The sequence below is a fragment of the Physeter macrocephalus genome, chromosome 2 (assembly GCF_002837175.3).
Source record: "Physeter macrocephalus isolate SW-GA chromosome 2, ASM283717v5, whole genome shotgun sequence".
Taxonomy (NCBI): domain Eukaryota; kingdom Metazoa; phylum Chordata; class Mammalia; order Artiodactyla; family Physeteridae; genus Physeter; species Physeter macrocephalus.
Window position 1 is genome coordinate 43,151,906 of NC_041215.1, and position 21,577 is coordinate 43,173,482.

The window sequence follows — 21,577 nt, forward strand, 5'->3', positions numbered from 1 at the left end:
TGTCTGGAGTAGAGTCTGTACCTCACTAAACTGGGAGGGGCAGGAAGGAGTAGTATTGGTTCAAATATCAAACTCACTTTTCTTACTGAGTTTTCATACATGTTCTTGAATAGATGTTTCTAGTTTGCTCTTCATCCTTAGGATCATTTCCATAAGGTTTCAGTGGTTGCTTTTTTATAGCTTTCACCACTTTCAGTGGGGAGAGCAGATCAGTAAACTCATGCTGTCGTGCCAGAAGTCAGTCTCTAACTGGTGAAATTTGATTCAAAAAAGAAGAATTTATACTATTCTGGCATCCTGTCTTTTGAAATTATATTTAAAAGGTTTTATGAAGCTGTTTGAGGAATGGGATACCTTTTCTTCAGCTGTATCACACAGGCGTACGAGCATCGTCCTCAGTGCCAGTGACAATTTTATGGTCTCACAGACTTAATAAGCAGCTAAGTTATTGTTAAAAAGAGCACCTTAGGATCAGCTATACTAAAGCTAAAATTACTGTTTGGTGAATGTTTTCTACCACTTCAGTGAGCTACTAAAGTGATATATCCGTTAGCTCTGCACTGACAGAGCTGCCTGATAATAACCAGTTTATACTAGTGGGGTGGTTAGAATATGGCCCTTCTCAAACTCAGTCATTCTCCCAGGAGCACCACAGATATCTTTGTGGTTGATTGTGTTTGATAATAGCTACCCTTATATTTCTCAAGCCAAAGGCATCTTTTATGTGAAATGTGCAATGCAGACCCTTGGGTCTCATTCAAGTACTTGAAAAATACAAAGTTCATTTTAAGGAAAATGTTAGCCCTTACTGCAAGTAATTCTACATCCTACCTATTTTTTAACAGTAAGTAATCCTCTCTTCAGGCAAGGTTTCCCCCTCAGCTTCTCAGTTTCCTGGTAAAATTATGAACTGCGTTTCATGTCTTCTATCAAAGGACTAAATTCCTCTATAATTATAATTAACTACATGCTTTAAATTCATCGTAGAATACAATTATGATATGCCTGTAACCCAGCATCTGCCAGAGGCTTAAATGTTTGCTTCCTTTATCTTCCTGGCAGAGTCATAATCCTCTGGGTTCACCAATTTGTCTTAGCTGCCAGGAAACACAAAGTAGATTCGGTTCTCAGTGAACACAACAATCTTATCCCAGATGTCCCTACACCATTTCTGTTTTGCTTTTAAGTGTTTTCTTTTCTCTGTTTTTTAGTATACTCAGGGTTTTTTTTAATCTTTTGCATTGGAAATCGGTGAGCTATAAATGAATCCTTCTAGGAATATAAACATTTAACCAGAAAGCCTAGAAAAACTGGCCATTTGCGTGTAAGGAAAACTCCAAATATTGTACAATAAAAGTTTTATTTGACATTTATTTTCATTAATTGGGCATATAGTTTGGTCAAATTCTAATTGGTTGAGGGTTTCTTTATATTGTCCTAGCTAGATATCCTCATCACAAAAATACATAAGGTAGAAGTCACCTTGAATTGCAAAAAGCTTATAAGGCAGAAAGCTAATATTTTCTTCCAGAGACAGCAAACCTGACTGAAGTCTACCCCTCAAATGAATTGAAGGTGATTTATATTTCAGAAGATCAGTGTAATTGTCTTCACAGGGCATACTGTGACTTCTGAAGACTTCTGAAGGAGATTCAGATTATTAGTTGATATTAAATCCCTGATACAGCATTTAAAAGTTGAACTTTTCGGGGCTTCCCAAGTTAAACTTTTCAGGCAGTTTTCATAGGGTATTTTTAGTGATTATAATTATTAAATGCATGCGTGCATTTTTGGAAAATGCAAAAAGAGTATAAAGTATCAAGAATCAGCAATATACCCACAACCCTAAGTTAACTGCTACTGTCATGTTCATACTATTCTCTCAATCTTTTTTCTTTTCGTATGTAGTTTTTTTGGTTTTTTAAAATAAATTTATTTATGTATTTATTTATTTTTGGCTGCGTTGGGTCTTTGTTGCTGCACGCAGGCTTTCTCTAGATGCGGCGAGCAGGTCTACTCTTTGTTGCAGTGCACGGGCTTCTCATTGCGGTAGCTTCTGTTGTTGCAGAGCACGGGCTCTAGGCACACGGGCTTCAGTAGTTGTGGCACACGGGCTTAGTTGCTGCGCGGCATGTGGGATCTTCCCGGATCAGGGCTCAAACCCACGTCCCCTGCATTGGCAGGCGGATTCTTAACCACTGTGCCACCAGGGAAGTCTCTGTATGTAGTTTTAACATAGTTGTGATCCTATTGGATATTTTTTGTTCGTGTGGTGTAGGGTTTTTCACATCATTAAAAATTTCTTTGTAAATATAATTTTTAATGTTTGATTTTATGAATATACAATAATTTATTAACCCTGGTGAGCAACTTGAATTTCTTCATTTTTATAGGGTCTTTAGAGTGGGATTAATAGATCAAAAGATATGACTGTTTTTAAGGTCCTTGGTACATTTTTTAAATGTTTTTGTTTGTTTGATTTTAATAAATTTATTTCTGGCTGCATTGAGTCTTCGTTGCTGTGTGCAGGTTTTCTCTAGTTGCAGCGAGCAAAGGCTACTCTTCGTTGTGGTGCACAGGCTTCTCATTGCAGTGGCTTCTCTTGTTGTGGAGCATGGGGTCTAGGCGTGCGGGCTTCAGTAGTTGTGGCTCACAGGCTCCAGAGTGTAGGCTCAGTAGTTGTGGCGCTCGGGCTTAGTTGCTCTGAGGCATGTGGGATCCTCTCGGACCAGGGATCGAACCCGTATCCCCTGCATTGGCAGGCAGATTCTTCACCACTGCGCTACCAGGGAAGTCCCTATTTTATTATTATTATTTTTTTCCTTTGGCTGCCTCGGGTCTTTGTTGTGGTGTGCAGGATCTTTTTTTCTTTCTTTTTTTTTTTTGGTTGCAGTGCGCAGGCTCATTTTTGCAGCGTGTGGACTTCTGTGGCACCTGGGCTTCACTCTAGTTGTGGTGTGTGGGTTTTCTCTCTCTAGTTGTGGCATGCAGACTTCAGGGCACGTGGGCTCTGTAGTTGTGGCACTTGGGCTCTCTCGTTGAGGTGCGCGGGCTTAGTTGCCCCGCAACATGTGGGATCTTAGTTCCTGGACCAGGGATCAAACCCACGTCCCCTACATTGGAAGGCAGATTCTTTACCACTGGACCACGAGGGAAGTCCCTACAGACATTTTTAAATACACATAATTGTAAACAGAAGTGTACTGAACCCCCATGTACCCATCACTTAGCTTCTACATTTATCAACTAATGACTAATCTTTTTCATTTAAACTTCTATTTCATCTTCCTCCGATATACCACTGGACCACCAGGGAAGTCCCTACAGACATTTTTAAATACACATAATTGTAAACAGAAGTGTACTGAACCCCCATGTACCCATCACTTAGCTTCTACATTTATCAACTAATGACTAATCTTTTTCATTTAAACTTCTATTTCATCTTCCTCCGATATTATTTTGAAATAAACCCCAGGTATCATATTATTTTCATTCACGAGTATTTCAGTATAGGTATCCCTAAAAGGTTTTTTTAAACCTACCTAACTTAATAGTACTATTTCACATTCTAAAAATTTAACAGTTAATTTCTTAATTATATCCAATATCCAGTTGGTCTTTGTATTACCAGCTACCTCACAAATACTGCTTATGTTTTCACGCATTTGTCTTGTAGAGTGTCCCAGAGTCTGGATTTGACTGATTGTGTCATCGTGGTGTTGTTTAACATGTCTCCCTGTATTTTCTGTAATTCAGTACTTGGATCTAATGTAGTATTTTTGATGCAGTTATGTGAGATGTAAATGCAAAAAGTTGTTAAAGCTAGATTAAGAAATAAAATACCATGTAAAGAAGGTTGATTTAAATGATTAAAAAAGGGTGGTAACAGGGTTTTATAATAAATTAAGATTTCTGATTCCTTGAGAATTCTCAGAAAGAATTCACAGTATTGCTCTATGATTTTCACTATTTTCTTGAAAGAAATTGCTAAATGGAGAAAACTTTAAAGACATTATGACAAATCCCATATTAGTCTGATTCTCAAAGACTAACCATTGAAAAATACAGTAATAGCTTAATGGTTTTACAATAACAGCCTTCTATTTTTGTCAGTATTTCTATTAGAATATGTCAGAATCATGTTCTGTTGTTTATTTTATTCCTTAGATAGTACCTTATGTCCTTAGATAGCACATTTTTTAGGGAATAACATATTTTTTTCTGAGTCTCATCATTGTCTAACTGCATATTCTCTCTTCTAAAATATAGCTTAGTGAGATCCAAATAAAGTACCTTTTTATTTTGTAAAATTAGTGAGTTATTTTTCTTCTTTTTAAAATAATTATTTGAACAGTACAAAAATCATATTTAGAATAAGTTGTAAAAGAATAAGAGCAATGAAATCAGGAGTTATTTTTTTATATCTGTGTTATTGTCAAAAAAAAGTGATTTTTATCCAAAAAGTAATTATTTATAACTCTCAGGAAAGAGTTAGTTTTGACTTTTACTAAGCTGACCTACTTGAAAAATAATTTTATTTAAATAAATTTATAGGACTGTTCATTCAAAGAATCTTTACAGTCATCTCCATCTCATTGTGCTGTGTTTTTGTGTATGTTTCATTTTTTTCCCCATAGCTCCTCAGTAGGTTACTTGCAACCTCCAGGATCAGAACAAGTACAGTTGCCTCGAACTACTTCACCATGCAATTCCCAGCAGCTTCAAGGCCACCAGTGTGCAGGTATGAATAGATAATTGGAAAAAAAGAAGGCAATGGTTTGTCCATTTGAGAAATACGTTCCTTGGACATTTCTAGAAAAAGGTTTTCAACTTGTTAGGTGCTGAGATGTACCCAGAGTATGCAGGGTGCCATGAGAAGTCAGAGCTAACAGGTTCCGTCCACTTCTTCCTTTTCCCCTGCTACCACCCCCACTGCTCTCTGATTCTCCTCCTCCGGCTCTCCTTCCTACCTGCCTCATAAGTACTGATGTTCTCTGGGATACTTTCTCTCATTACTCTTCAGCTTCTTCCTCGGAAGTCCAACCACTTGCTCGGTTTCAACAACAGCTTTTTGCCAGTGTCTCCCAAATTTTATTTCTGCCAAGACAAGACCACATAGCCAACTGCCTGCTGGACATTCCTACTCAGGGATGTGTCAGAGGCACTAGATTTAATATTTCTCCCTCTTCCTGTCTCCCTTTCCTCACCTTCTATCTAGGGACCAATACAAATGGCAAAATTATAACTCTCTTCCGTTCTCCCCTTTCACACTCAGGCTTCACCATTTCCTCAAAGCTGGTACCTTCTTTCCTTCTTCACTGCCTCTACTTTTGGTCAGTTCTTTTCATGTCTTCTTCACAGTAATTTCTTATGTGTTTTGCTTATTTCATGTTGCCCCACGTCCAGCTTTCCTCCTCCCCAACACATGCACACATATATACACAGTTCAAGAATCACTGTCCTGAAACAGATGTCTCTTCATGTCATTCCTCTGAATTAAAAATTTGCATAGATTCTCCATCTACACTCCCTAGCAATTAAGCCTTCTATTTGTACGTATATGCTCAAGTCATACAGAACTCTATTTGTAGAATATACTATGCTCTTTCATGCCAAAGATACTTTTGTACCTGTTCTTCCCTCCGCCTGGAATGCCTCTCCGCCATCCAGTTTGCCAAAATCCTGCTTATCCTTGAAGTTTGACTCAGAAATCACCTCTTCTGCAAAGCCTTCCTCAGTCCTTAAAACAGTTTGTTGCTTCATTTTCTCTGCTTCCATAGTGCCTTAAACAATCCTTTATCATATTTTATTGTAATGATCTGTTGACATATGTAATCTCAAAGAAGCAGAGAAACAATAAATGATTATCAAATACATGACTAATAGTGGCTGCATCAGCATGGGCTGGCTGCTGTGGCCAAGGAGAACCTTGAGATGTTCCTAAGCAGTCAGCCCTTCTGTGGTGTGCCTAGCCAGGTCAGGGTGGTGCTATTTCTGGGGAATTGGAAACTACCATTACGATTACTGCAATGCAAACAGTGGCCCTGGAGGTGGGGCACAGGGCACCTTACGTTACACTGAAGTGGTGAGTGGCAGAGTTACATGCCTAATACTAGTAGTGCTGCAGTACCAGTGCCATGGCAGGAATAAATCAGATAAGAAGGTAGATATTGTAGTCCACATGTACTGTACAGCTAGCAGTGTTTGTACATGTATATGATTATTATAACTCTTTAAAGTCAGCCAAGGAGGTCTTCCTAGCCTTTTTCAGATGAGAAAATACAATAAAAGAGGAAAAATAATTTCCCCAGAGTTATAGGACATTTCAGGGCACTGAAATTGTGCTTTCTGATTCCTATTTCCCAAACTGTTTCCCACCGCATGAAACGAATTCACTCAAAAGACGACTTCTCTGTATGTCAAAATTTCTGTAGGATACTAATTTTTCCCAGAGTGTTCTTTTATGTATTTAGAATAATGCTCGTTTGAAAATGAATTTATTTTAAAAATTAAGCACTTTTATAGATCATATCGCAATTGTCCCACTCTATACTAGGTCTTATTGTAGATAATTGGACTTTCCTGACTTACTATGTTGAGGATAAGTGAGATGTTTAGGTCTACAGAGTCAATTTCAATGTCTTTTTAAACACAGCACTTGTAGTATAAGCATTAGAGTTTAAATCTGGCTTGCATAAATAGCAGTAAAATTTTGTTCAGAGATGTAAAATTATTGCCATTATCTTGGTGTTTAAAGATACCAGCTATTTGCCAAAGTTTGCTCATTGTAATGTCCTTATTCTGATTTTCAGCTGTGCCACCTCCACCAGCTGGTGGCGGAATGGTGATGATGCAGCTCAGTGTACCAAACAATCCACAATCTCGTGCCCATTCACCCCCACTGTGGAAACAAAACAAATATTACTGTGATCACCAGAGAGGACAGAAGTGTGTGGAATTTAGCAGTATAGACAATATTGTTCAGGTAAGATGCTTCTTTTATTAGAATTTTAAAACTTTCAATATTTAGTTACATAAGATTGACCAACCTATAAGGCTTGATGCCGAATTTGAAATCTTCTCAAACAAATTAGTAAAGAAGTTTGAACATTCTCTATATCCAGACAATTTATTTCAATATTTAAATATGTTTCCCAATGTTTGTGTAATTTAAATTTTTTTAATTTAAAAATTCAGAAGATAAACTAGATCTGAAATTTGGTAAAGAAAATGAATTAAGCTGTTATCCTACCTTTCCTGTATGAACTGTATTTTACTATAGCCAGAAAGTTGATGAGGGAATGCTCTTCATCATAGAAGAAATACAATTAATAAAGTTAAAAGCAATGATAGAATTTAAAAATCACTATTTTGGAATCCTGTTAAAGTAATGAACAGGGAAACATCATCAGCAAATGCCAGAAACATTAGGAAAAGATTTATGGGGAACTTTAAAATGGGTAGATTAGGCAGACAGCACTTGAAGCAACTGTTCAATTGTAGCATCAATTAAATTGGGCCAACCAAACATTATTTGCTTCCTAATGTGGTTTAGAAGCATCACCTATGATATACTCCTGTCAAAAATATTGGACCTGGGAATTCCCTGGCAGTCTAGTGGTTAGGACTCTGAGCTTCCATTGCTGGGGCACGGGTTTGATCCCTGGTCGGGGAACTATGATCCTGTTAAGCCGTGCAGTGCAGCCAAAAAAAAAAAAAAAAAAAAAAAAAAAATATTGAACCTGAATCTAATTAAGCCTCTCTAAGTCTAGCTATTAATTTACAGAAAATAAAGGAAAAAAATATAAAGCAATTTATATGTACAGTGGAATATTTTATTGGATAAATTGGCCTAGTTCTTTAACAAATAAATGGCATTTTTAAATGAAGGATGAGTCTGTTGTAGATTAAAAGAGACTCAAGAGTTATAACAATCAGATGCAATATATGGCGATCTTCCTTGGATACTGAACAGCCAAAAGACATTTTGGGGCGAAAAGTGGACAGTTAAATATGTTAATTTTGTTAGTATGATAAAGGTGGGGTTTTTTGTAATAGTTCTTATCTGTTAGATAGAAATATTTATATACTGAAATATTTACAAGTGAAATGCTGTGATAATCTGAGATTTCCTTTAAATTGTCTAGTAAGAGAAAAAGCAGGGGATATCACAATCAAAGCTGGATGATGAGTATATGGAAATTTGTTATACTCATCTATCTATGATGAGTATATACTTTTATATACTTGAAAGTTTTTATATACTTGAAAGTTTGTTTACAACATTGAAAGGTTTTTAATTTATTTTTTAAAGACAAACTAAAAAAATTTGTCAATGCACATGACAAAATCATAGCAAAATTAAAAAGGCAACGGTCACTTATAGGCTAGCTCACAAACTATAAATGGCCAGTGGCCATTAAACAGATAAAAATATAAGAATAGTTTTTTATCTGTATAATTAGAATATTTAGGAAGACTATTAATTTGCAGTGTTGGCACATATATCCAGTTGTAAACTCTCTTGTGACTCTTGGTAAATTGATTGATGCAACTCTTTTTGGAGTGCAGTTTAATGACATTTTTCAAAATGTGGAAGGCCTCTGATTCACAAATTTACTTCTAGAGCTTTGTCTAGTAAAAATTGTGGAACAAACATACAAGAATATGTTTGCAAGGATATTTCTTTCTTCTCTGTCATAACACTGAAAATCTGAAAATAGTCTGATATTCAGTAGTGGGTAAATTATTAAATAAATTTCTGTGCCATTTAGGAAAAATTCTAGAGCTGAAAATACAATGACTAAAATGAAAAAATACACTAAAGGAATTCATTGGTAAATTTGAGCAGGCAAAAGAAGGAATCAGAGAATTTGAAGATAGGACAATGTAAATGATTCGAGTCTGAGGAACAGACAAAAAAAGAATGAAGAAAAGTGAACAGAGCCTAAGGAACCTATGGAACACCATCAAGTGGACCAACATAAACATTGTGGGTATCTCAGAAGGAGAAGAGAGAAGGGGGCAGAGAGAATATTTGAAGAAATAATGGCTGAAAACTTCTCAAATTTGATAAAAGACATGAATGTAAACATCAAGCAGCTCTCAACAAACTCCAAGTAAGGTGAACTCAGAGATGCACACTGAGACATATTGTAATCGATTTTTAGAAAGACAAAGACAGAGAGAATATTAAAAGCAGCAAGAAAGAAACAACTCATCACATATAAGGGATCTTCAAAAAGATTATCAGCAGATCTCTCATCAGAAACTTTGGAGACTGGAGGCAACAGGCCGATATATTCAAAGTGCTACAAGAAGAAAAACCGTCAACCAAGAATCCTATATCTAGTAAAACTGTACTTCAGGGCCTTCCCTGGTGGCACAGTGGTTAAGAATCCTCCTGCCAATGCAGAGGACACGTGTTCAATCCCTGGTCCGGGAAAATCCCACATGCCGCAGAGCAACTAAGCCTGTGCACCACAACTGCTGAGCCTGTGCTCTAGAGCCCGTGAGCCACAACTACTGAAGCCCGCGCACCCTGCGCACCACAACAAAGAGTAGCCCCCACTCACTGGCATTAGAGAAAGCCCATGTGCAGCAATGAAGACCCAATGCAGCCAAAAATAAATAAATAAATTTATTATTTTTTTTAAATCTGTCCTTCAAAAGTGAGGGAGAAATTAAGAATTCCTAGATAACAAAATTTGAGACCTGCCCTGCCAGAAGTTCTCAAAGGAGTCCCGCAGAGTGAAATGAAAATATGCTAAACAGTAACTTGAAGCCATATGGAGAAAAAAGCTCTCAGTTAAGTACATGGGCAATTATAAAAGCTAGTAATATTGTTCCAATGATTTATAATTCCACTTTTTGCTTTCTACATGAATTAAGAGATTAATATTTTTTAAACAATTATTATCTCAAAGACAGTGTTATTATAACTTTGATTTCTAACTCCCCATTTTGTTTTCTACATAATTTAAGAGACTAATGCACTTAAAAGAATTATAAGTTTGGGACTTCACTGGTGGTCCAGTGGTTAAGACCCTGCGCCTCCACTGCAAGGGGTACAGGTTCGATCCCTGGTCAGAGAACTAAGATCCTGCGTGCCATGCGGCGCGGCCAAAAAAAAAAAAAAAAAGAGTTATAAGTTTGTTTGGGGGCACATAGCGTATAAAGATGTAATTTTGTGACATCAGCAACCAAAGGGGGTAGAGACAGAGGAGCACAGTTTTTGTATGTTATTGAAGTTAAGCTAGTATAAATTCAAATTTGAGCATTATATTTAACTTTTGGATGTTAGGTGTAATCCCCAAGGTAACCATGAAGGAAAAAAGCTATGGAATGTATACAAAAGGAAATGAGAAAGGAATTTAAACATTTCAGTACAAAAAAATCAAGCAAACACAAAAGAAGACAGTAGTGCAGGAAATGAGGGACAAAAGAGCTATAAGACATACAGAAAACAAATAGCAAAATGATAAAATTAAATCCCCCTTGATTGGTAATCGCTTTAAATGGAAATGGATTAAAATCTTCAATCAAAAGACAGATTGGCTGAATGGATAAAAACACATGATCTAACTATATGCTGTCTACAAGAGACTCACTTTAGATCCAAAGACACAAATATATTGAAAGTGAAAGGATGAAAAAAGATACTTAATGCAAATCATAACCAAAAGAGAGCAGAGGTGGTTATGCTAATATCAGATCCAAAAACTTTACAGGATACAAAGAACATTATATGTTAATAAAAGGTTCAATACAGCAAGAAGATAGAACAATTCTAAACTCTTACATACCTAATTACAGGCCATCAAAATATATGAAGCAAAAACTGACACAATTGAAGGGAGAAATAGGCAGTTCTACATTGATAGTTGGAGACATAATACCCTACTCTCAATAATGGATGGAACAACCAGACAAGATAAGTAAAAAAATTAGCTTAGGGCTTCCCTGGTGGCACAGTGGTTGAGAGTCCGCCTGCCGATGCAGGGGACACGGGTTCGTGCCCCGGTCCGGGAAGATCCCACATGCCGCGGAGCAACTGGGCCCGTGAGCCTTGGCCGCTGAGCCTGTGCTTCCGGAGCCTGTGCTCCGCAACGGGAGAAGCCACAACAGCGAGAGGCCCGCGTATCGCAAAAAAAAAAAAAAAAAAATTAGCTTAAACACAATGAACCAACTAGATCTAACAAACATACACAGACTACCTGACAACAACAGCATACACATTCCTCTTAGGTGCACACTGCACATCTTCTTGGATAGACTTTATTTTTAGGCCACATGTAAAGCCTTAACAGATTTTATTTATTTTAATTTATTTATTTATGGCTGCATTGGGTCTTTGTTGCTGTGTGTGGGCTTTCTCTAGTTGCAGCAAGCGGTGGCTCCTCTTCATTGCAGTACGCAGGCTTCTCATTGCTATGGCCTCTCTTGTTGCGGAGCATGGGCTCTAGGCATGCGGGCTTCAGTAGTTGTGGCACACGGGCTCAGTAGTTATGGCTCACGGGCTCTAGAGCACACGCTCCGTAGTTGTGGCGCACGGGCTTAGCTGCTTCGCGGCATGTGGGATCTTCCTGGACCAGGGCTGGAGCTCGTGTCCCCTGCATTGGCAGGCAGATTCTTAACCACTGCGCCACCAGGGAAGTCCCCAAGCCTTAACAGATTTTTAAAAGGTAAATATCATACAAAGTATCTTCACCAACCAAAATTGTACTGGAGGTTCTAGGCAATGCAATTAGGTAAGAAAAAGAAATAAAATGTGTCCCAGTTGGAAATGAAGAAGTAAAATTGTCTCTGTTCACAGATATTATGATCTCCCCACAAGACATTTATAACTAGAAAGGAAAAAATAGTAACTTGACAATGAAGAAACCTGGCAGACACCACCTTAACCAAGCAGTCAAAAGAAACATCACCAGTACTGTGGTGACCAATGGATGGCATGTACCTTCTCACAGGATGCATTGAAAAGGACACAACATCACTTCTCTGGAATCCCCTTCCCCAAATGTATAATATAAGCTTTTTGATGAGGAAACAGTAGGCAAACCCAAGTTGAGAGCCATTCTACAAAATAACTTGTCTTCAGGGTGACCTTCAGAAACTGATCTTCAAAATGTCAAAATCATGAAAGAGAAGAAAGACAGACTGTTCTAGGTGAAGAAGGTTAAAGAGACAACACAACTAAATGCAGCAGTTGATTCTACAGTGGATTCTGTACTAGAAGGAGGAAGTTTTTCTTTCTTTTTTTCTTCTGCTATAAAGTACCTTAGTGGGACATTTGGCAAAATTTGAATAAGTTATATAAATTATGTGATATTATGTCATTAGTCACCTGATTTTGATATTCACTGTGACTATTTATATAAGAAAATGTCCTTGTTTTTAGGAAATAGACACTAATTATTTTGGAATAGAGTGGTATTGTGAGCAACTCATTCTCTAATAGTTCAGAAAAAAAGTAACTATATATAGAGAGAGAAAGCAAATATAATAAAATATTAACATTTGGGAAATCTGAAATTTTTTTGGACTATTTTTGCAACTGTTTTAAGGATGAAGTTTAAAATAAACAGTTAATATGAAAGAAAGAATGAAGTAGATGTGTATATTCTCTGATGGAAAAGTATCTACAATATTATTGTAAAGGTACAAAAGCAAGATTCAAAAATAGGATGTATAGTCTTTTTCCATTTTTGTAAAACAGTATGGATGCATGTGCATGGAAACAGTTTACCAGTGTTTATCCTTGGGAATTGGAAATTATAAATTTCTATACTGTTTTAATTTTTTTAATAACAAAGTACCTATTGCAGTGGTGTAACAAGTACATATCTGTAATCAGAAAGAGTAAAAATATCTGTCCAAAAGGAAATTTGCAAAAAGCCTAAAATGCTGACCTGTTTTCTTGATATAATTGCAGCACAGTCCTCAACTCAGTAGTCCCATTATTTCACCAGCTCAGTCGCCAGCACCAGCTCAGCTGTCCACCCTGAAAACTGTCCGTCCCTCTGGACCGCCACTTTCCATCATACCCCAGTTTTCTAGACCCTTTGTCCCTGGGCAAGGTAAGTGTGCACAAAGCTAGTCACAGCCTCAGAGAATTTTAGGACATCCATTCCCAGTCACTTTGTGATTTACTTGGTACCACTACCTTTCATTATTCCACAGGACTGCATTTTCACCTCACTCAGGCATCTTTATTTATTACCATTCACTCTCCTAACCTTAAGGTTTCATCACAATTAATAATTAATTACTGGGACTTCCCTGGCAGTCCAGTGGTTAAGACTCCACGCTTCCACTGCATGGGGCACGGGTTCAATCCCTGGTCAGGGAAATAAGATCCAGCATGCCACACAGCCTGGCCCCCCCAAAAAATTAATTAATTCCTAATTTATTACTTATAATAATTGCATGATGAATTAAAATGACTGACTTATTCTTCAGCTCCATTCCTCTGTAGTAGTAATAGGCTCTGTGGTATCTGTTTTGTATTTCTAATTTCTATATTAGACTAATATATCAAGAGTTTATTCAAAAATTTATTCAACAATTATTGAGGACTTACTGTGTCCCAGATGTACAAAGATGAATAAGGCCAAGACCTCATCGTCATCAACCCTCAGTCTAATTTCTGGAGGAACAGAAACTCAAGCAGATGATTATAAAATAACATGGAAACCATTAATTTTATTTCCTGGAATTTATCCTAAGGATAATGTACACAATGGTTTATGCACAGAAGAGTTTATTCTATGCCAGAAAAGTTCAGAAACAATCTAAATGTCCATTAGTAAGGATGAATTAGATTATGGATATATATATCTCCATATAAGTAATTCTATAAAGTAATCTAAAAATAATGTCTTAAAGAATCATTAAGAGGGGAAGTAGTCATAGTACAGTGAGTGATTTTTAAAAGAACAAGTTAATTTACAATGGCCAGGACATGGAAGCAACCTAAGTGACCATTGACAGATGAATGGATAAAGAAGATGTGGCACATATATACAATGGAATATTTACTCAGCCATGAAAAGAAACGAAATTGAGTTATTTGTAATGAGGTGGATGGACCTAGAGTCTGTCATACACAGTGAAGTAAGTCAGAAGGAGAAAAACAAATACCGTACGCTAACACATATATATGGAATCTAAAAGAAATGGTTCTGAAGAACCTAGGGTCAGGACAGGAATAAAGACACAGACATAGAGAATGGACTTGAGGACACAGGGAGGGGGAAGGGTAAGCTGTGACGAAGTGAGAGAGTGGCATGGACATATATACACTACCAAATGTAAAATCGATAGCTAGTGGGAAGCAGCCGCATAGCACAGGGAGATCAGCTCTGTGCTTTGTGACCACCTAGAGGGGTGGGATAGAGAGGGTGGGAGGGAGGGAGATGCAAGAGGGAGGGGATATGGCAATATATATATACGTATAGCTGATTCACTTTGTTATACAGCAAAAACTAACACAACAATGTAAAGCAACTGTACTCCGATAAAGATGTTAAAAAAAAAAAAGAACAAGTTACATGGACATTTCAAAAAAGAAGATAAACAGATGTCTAATAAGCCCTTGAAAAGGTGCTCAACATCATTCATTAGGGAAAGGAACATTAAAATCTCAGTGAAATACTGCTTAACCCCACTAGAATGGCTATAATCAAAGAGACTTACCAAAACCAAATGTTGGTGAAGATACAGAGCAACCAAAATTTTCACACATTGGTGTGGGAGTGTAAAATGATATAACCACTTTGGGAAAAGATTTGGCAGTTTCTTACAAAGTTAATCACTTACCTTACAGTGCAGCAGTTCCACTCCTAGGTATTTACCCAAGAGAAATGAAAACATGTCTGTGCAGACTTATACAAGTACATTTATAACAGCCTTATTTTCTTATAACAGCCCAAACTGGACAATGACCCAAATGTCCACCATCAGGAGGTTGGATAAAAAAAATTGTAGTATTCCTTACAACTCAGCAATAAAAATGAACAAAGCAAACCACTGGCATGCAACAACGTGGATGAATCTCCAAGTCGTGTTAAGCAAAAAGCAAACCAGACACAAAAAGAAGACATGATTCTAATTTTATGAAATCCAACTGTAGGCAACTAAGCTACGATGTTAGCACTCAGATTGTGGTGTGAATGAGATATGGAATTGACTGAAAAGGAGCTTGAGGGAACTTCCAAGGAGATGGAAATACTCTTCTCTTTGGGTCATGGTTACGTGAACTTTTACAATTGTTAGATTTCATCAAACCCAGCACTAAAGATGTGTATTTTATTTCACGTTAATTATATCTCAGATTTTTAAAAGAATTACAAAATGCACACATATATACATGTGTAAGCACACATACATAAAACCAAGACTGAAAAGATACACACCAAAATGTTAGAAGTAGTGGAATTACCAGGGTGGTCTCTAACTTCTCCTTTATAATTCGCTATTTCCACGTTTTTTACAAAGCCAGTAACTTTTAATAAACTAGAAAAATAAAGCACGTTACAAAACAATAAACTGAAACAGTGTGTGGCAATACAGCCTACCAGGAGGGGTCTCTGGCTGTTGCTGACTACAGTCTCATCTCTGTATTTGCAAAGAATACTGCTCCATAGGCCTGAACTTAACTCTGACTTCTTTGCAACTGTTTTTTATACATCTTCATGCTTAAAATTGCATCTCTGATCTCAGTGCTAAAACCTCCATGTCGTATCTTCCCTTCAACTATTGTTTGGGATGGAGCAAGTATGTCGTGGGTGTATTCTGCCAGGGAGCTGCCCAAGCACCCCAAAAGTGTTCATCAGAAAAGAGCCCCACAGAGTGGCAGGAGGTTCACGCCTTGCTTCTCTCTGTTAGGAAACTGTCAGGAGAAGCACTGTATGATTTCCTGAAGATGCTGTCCTAGCAGCTACCCATAACCCTTCTCCAGACACTGAATGTGCTACATTTGGGGACTTACGGTTAAAATAAAATGAGACTATAACAAATGAGAACATTATTCTCCAGGACAAGGCTTTTGCAGTCAGCATTTAGGAAGCCCTTTCCATGGGATGACTTTGAGGCACTCATGCGTGAAAGAAAATAATTGGAGTATCTCCATCCTGACTACCCCGCACTTGTTGATTTGGCAAGGGATGGCTTGCTCATGAGTAACACTGAGGAACTATGCCAGTCTTTCTAAGCCAGTTTACATTGTAAATATTGTTACAGGCTTTCATTTAAAGAGAGCTTAAGGGGCTTCCCTGGTGGCGCAGTGGTTGAGAATCCGCCTGCCGATGCAGGGGACACGGGTTCGTGCCCCGGTCCGGGAAGATCCCACATTTCATGTAAATATACCCATTGATTAAGCCTAGAAAAATGTTTGTATGAGGATATGTATATGTATAAACGCATATGTTTATAGTAATTAATAATGAATTTGGAGAGATAGAGAGCTTCATGTTTTTCCAAGGTTTTTTCCATCCCCTGAAATGTAACTTCTGTTAATTTTTAAGCATCAGAGAAAAATGCGGATTTTAGCATCTCAAGTGGGCGTAATGAGTTATTACAGTTACTTTGGTGGATTTCGCATAGAATGTTAAGGTTTACAGAGCTGTTCTCTCCATGCTAACCTGTCTACCCAGCTCCTACCACTTAACCTCCCTCATAACCATTGTTATTATTCCTTAGTCCTTTGAGAAGTTTACCCCAGCTCTTTAAAGGCTAGATGGAGGCTTTTCTTTTAAAAAAAAATATGTCAATACCTACACTATTTTATTATACTAAACATGTTTCCCCGTCTTATCCTGAGACAGTTGAGAAAACTGTGAGAAGTACTTCATTCCCGAGGAAAACATAAAAATCATTTTTTATCAACTTTCAGGAGATGCCAGATACCCGTTACTTGGCCAGCCCCTGCAGTACAACCCTCCTGCTGTTCTGCACGGACACATACCAGCCCAACAGGTGTGAGAGCCAGCTGTCTGACCTCCTGGGCTTTGTTGGCAGAGCATCATGCTTCTGTTGCTGAGAGTGTGGAGTGCCCTGGCCCCCGAGTTGGCACCGCACTAAGAACTGTGTGCCTGGGCCAGTGGATGTATCGGTGTTGCCCTGGCCTGTCCGAGAGCAGAGTGAGGGAGAAGGTGGTGGGCCGCTTGGCAGAGCAGGGGTCCCTGAGCGCAGTCCAGATAGCGGGGGGCAGTGGAGGCCATTGGGCGCTCTCACTTACAAAAGACTGTTCGGCAAGTGACTGGTGATAGTGACAGGCCAGAGTGCCCCTGCCACCGAGGCAGCATTCAGAAGGCCTGGAGCTGGGGTTTTTTTCTGCTGAAGTAGAAAACCCAGACCGAGTATGGTTATGCGTGAAGCGGTCGAACAATTGCAATCACGTTTTGCGGCATCATTAACCTTATTGTTAATGTTTGTGGATTTTCAGGGTCAGTCTGGCAACAGGCATGGAAACCGAGGAAGGAAACAAGCTAAAAAAGCTGCATCCACCGACCTTGGTGCAGGAGAAGCAGGTGTGTCCCCAAGAGGCATCCGGATGTGGTTCTACAAACTGTTGGCCTGACAGTCTGTAAAACTGCCACACCACAGAAACGGGTTTTCCTCTTCTAGAGTCCTGCACAAAGTCTTAGAAAATTATGCCATCTATAATGTAGGGTTCTTGAGCGTGTTCTTTTGATTCTGTCTCATTTCAGAATTTGAGAGTACTGAGGTACAGGTGGGTTTAGGAGGGGTGAAGGGACCAAAGGGATTCAAAAGAGATGTGAGAGAGGAACAGGTAGAATGAAACGCGTTGCCTCTGTATTCTTTGAGAAAGGAAATAGTCCTTGCACCCTTTAGGCGACAGGCTGAATGAACAAATACATTGCCTTTCTATGGCAGGGTGTTTTCAAGTCGGTACCTTAACTTGCTTTTCAACAGCCTTGGGGGCGTTAGGGCAGGTGCTCTTTTAAAGATCCTGTGCAGTTTTACAGTGGGAATTCGGAGTTCAGGAAACTGTGTGCCCAGGATCATACACCTGGTTTGGAGACGCCACTGCACAGGCTGCATTTTGTACGTGAGGCTGCCAGTGTGGCCGCCTGAGGAGTAGGTAGGAAATGTTTAGAAGATGGCCGTAACAAGTATAACTGTGGATTTGAATGGTTTCAGAAAGTTATGTTCATTTCCTGTGTCATAGTTGGGTCTGCAGTACTTTTTGCCCACCTTTGGGTAACAGGGGTTATTAATTGTACACCTTTTCCATTCTAGTTGTTGGGAAGGTCTTGGAAATTACTGAACTACCAGATGGAATAACTCGCGTGGAAGCCGAGAAGCTTTTTGGGGAGCTCTTTAAGATTGGCGCCAAGATCCGGTGGCTCCGGGACCCCCAGTCCCAGCCCCAGCTGCGTCGTCACCCCCTCTGCTGTGGCAGCGGGGACAGCACTATCAACCCCGAACGCTCTAAACCCAGTGACTTGGCCTCCACGTACACCGTCTTAGCCACGTTCCCCTCCATCTCCGCCGCGCAGAATGCTCTGAAGAAACAAAGTAACTCGGTTAACAAGTTTAAGCTGAGAACAAGCAAGAAGCACTATGACTTTCACATTTTGGAAAGGGCAAGTTCTCAGTAACAGCCACCTTGGACCCATGGCCTTTGTGATTCCCCCGTCCTCGCCCCTCTTTAACTGGCTTGGTATTTGGAGCTTCTGTTAACATGATAGAGACTCCTAAGATGTGTGGTCGTGGCGTTAACAACTTCTGAAGACAGGCCGGTGATCCAGCAAAGGGGGGAAGATACACATTTCACCCCAAATGACTGTAGGAATCCACATCGGAATGATACAGAGTTAGCAGCTTTTTCTGAGGAAATGCTGTTCAACTGCCTCCTAACTTTTATAGTTATTTTGTTTTATATTTCTGAATTCTTGTATCAGATCCAAAGCTCTATTGTACAGCAAATTATTCTTCAAAATGATTACAAACAGTTGCAACCTGTATTTCTTTTTTTTGCAGCCAGCACAGTGTGACCCAACATAGAATTCGGGGGAAAAAGAATGCAGGAGTGTAATCACCAAGTCACAACCATACACTGTCTTTGGGGGGCTGGAGGGTGACTAAGGAGAGCCCACAAATAGAAAATTACTCTTCCCCTGTATCTCTAAACACAGAAGCAATTTCCAGAAGAATATAGAACTCCCTCTTAGGGTCTTTTCCTTATTCACTTAGGTCGTATGAATATTAAGGGTAAAGTAAATTATGTTCTTAATGCCTCTTAATCAAACAACTTAGGTTCAAAGGGGAATAGGAATCATTCTAGGCAGGAAAATACTTCCACTTTTTTTTGACATCTCCCTCCAATAATTAAATGCCACTTATTTTCATTCCCTTCCTTGTGGATTTTTATTGTCACCTGAGGAAATGCATTTGATGAGTGCTGGAAACTTCTTCAGGTGGTTTAGAATGTGTTTTCATTGTTTGCAGCGGATCACTGGACATCAAAGATTCATTGCACTTATGAACAAGGAACCTTTTTTTCAATTCGCAAGGCTGTACAATGTGTGCTGATGCAAGCCTTTTTCAGTTCAAGAGAATAAATGTTTACAAATGTATACCCACTTTGTCTTTTGTAAATTAAAATCATGTTTTTCAATGAGAGTCAGTGTTGAAGACGTAACCTGTCTTGAAGATTTCAATTTCAGACCTAAGGAAGATGAAAGACAGTAAACTGCCTCGTTTTACAAATATTCTACAAAGCATCACTTTCTCTGTGAGAGTGTTTCTTGTGGGTATGACTCATGTCATTTCGTTCTCTCATAAGTTAATTCCAGTCAATTGCAGACAATTTTGAGTATGAACAAACTTACAGTCAGAAAATAGAACATGAAAATAGGAACAAATAAAATAGAACATTTCATCTACAATGAAAATAGAACATTATGTTCGGTTAGGTAAAGAATTTGTGTTTTTAGCTGGTATTTTGAGCACCCAGTTGTCCTGTTTAGCTCAAATACTTTATAGAAAGCTTTCACCATTTGTTAGCCCAGCAAAGTCAAACCACTGAGAAACCCAAAGTAGGGGTCGGAGGCAGGGCGGTCTGCCATCAGCAACTTGCCTGGAGCCTGACTGGCTTCCAGCCCAGACTAGGGGTTTACTTTGCAACTCAAGAGCACTAGGTGTTAACCAGGCTCTGGTGCAGATGTTCGCTCCTTCTAGAGCATTTGCAAAGCCCTACTTTGTCCCAGAGAATCCCGGACTTCCCCACAAGCTGGTGCGTTCCAGTTATGAATGTTATGCTCCTGGGAGAAGTGAGAGCCGCCTTTAAACCATGTCAGATTAAGGAGCCATACACAGAGAAAGAAGAGTGAGGACTGTGAAAATCACTCACTTTCGAGGACTGGTGAATTTAATTTTTGACTGTAGAGAGTCAGAGATGGAGAGGACATGTAATTAGGGCCAACACTGCAGCAAGAATTATTTAATCACATTTAATCATGAGGGTGGAAACAAAACTACAATCCTATGGTCTATTTCAATTCTCTGAATATTCTCTTTAACTTTTGCAGTAGTAAGCCTGGTAAACCTACGTAAGGTTTTTTTTGGACTTTTTTAAGATCTATTAGCAACTTTCAAATATACAGCACAGTATTAATGACTAGTCATCATGCTGTACGTTAAACCTAAAGTTTTGCTCTAGACCCTTGGTTTACCCTGGAGGAGCTGAAGACTGTCCAGAGGAAAGCAGAGCAAGGCTACTGTGCAGTCAGCTCTTGCCCTCGACCCCGTCCCCTGACAGTCACATGGGAATACTGTCGAAATCGCCCCACCGCCACACACGTTACAAAAATATGCACGCATTCCCTATATTCTCCTGTTTTGATCTTCTAAAATCTGATTTCACCTATAGAAAAACGATGAGAGGAGGAAGCACACACAGGAGGCATTTAAAGGTGTGATTTGGCCCATACCCTAAACCTTCCTAAAGGCAGCTTCAGATGTCCCACAGTCCTGGCTGTGGGTTTTCCCAGAGCACTGACCATATTTAGGGGCAGGTAGTACTTTACCAATAAGATGAGTTATTCTTACCTGTGCCAATATTAGCAGCTCCAGCAGCCCCTTGGGGGATGATAGAGGGTATTTAATAATTTTGTGGGCATTTCTGCTACCTTATGTATTAGCAAACTGAGAATATGGCTTATGGGTTTTTTTTGGGTTTTTTGGCTGTGCTGGGTCTTCGTTGATATGTACGGGCTTTCTCTAGTTGCGGCGAGCAGGGTCTACTCTTTGTTGTGGTGCTTGGGTTTCTCATTGCGGTGGCTTCTCCTGTGGAGCACAGGCTCAAGGTGCACAGGCTTCAGTAGGTGTAGCACGTGGGCTCAGTAGTTGTGGCTCACGGGCTCCGTAGTTGTGGCACACGGGCTTAGTTGCTCTGTGGCATGTGGATCTTCCCGGCCCAGGGCTTGAACCGGGGAAGTCCTGGCTTATGGGTTTTTAAGCCTTTGGTCCACAAAGAACATGGATATATTGGGTATGTTTTTGTGAATCTGGAGTACAAAGTGTGTTTGCCAACAGTAATTAAAAA

At 39.1% G+C, this 21,577-nt stretch overlaps 1 protein-coding gene across 12 annotated transcripts in view; it reads left to right on the forward strand.

Annotated features, from left to right (window-relative positions):
* Positions 1–19,607, forward strand: part of R3HDM1 (R3H domain containing 1) — a 188,304-nt gene extending 168,697 nt beyond the window's left edge. For 11 of the 12 annotated variants that reach the window (XM_007129468.3, XM_028477402.1, XM_007129471.3 and 8 more), the window contains 6 exons: positions 4,641–4,744; positions 6,816–6,988; positions 12,938–13,082; positions 16,898–16,980; positions 17,450–17,534; positions 18,268–19,607. In XM_007129468.3, the coding sequence (XP_007129530.1) occupies positions 4,641–4,744; positions 6,816–6,988; positions 12,938–13,082; positions 16,898–16,980; positions 17,450–17,534; positions 18,268–18,629 (952 nt within the window). In that variant the 3' untranslated portion in view covers positions 18,630–19,607. Of the gene's footprint in view, positions 1–4,640; positions 4,745–6,815; positions 6,989–11,818; positions 12,311–12,937; positions 13,083–16,897; positions 16,981–17,449; positions 17,535–18,267 lie in introns of those variants that run through there. The other variant, XM_028477441.2, reaches the window with a different exon arrangement.
* The last annotated feature ends 1,970 nt before the right edge of the window (positions 19,608–21,577 follow it).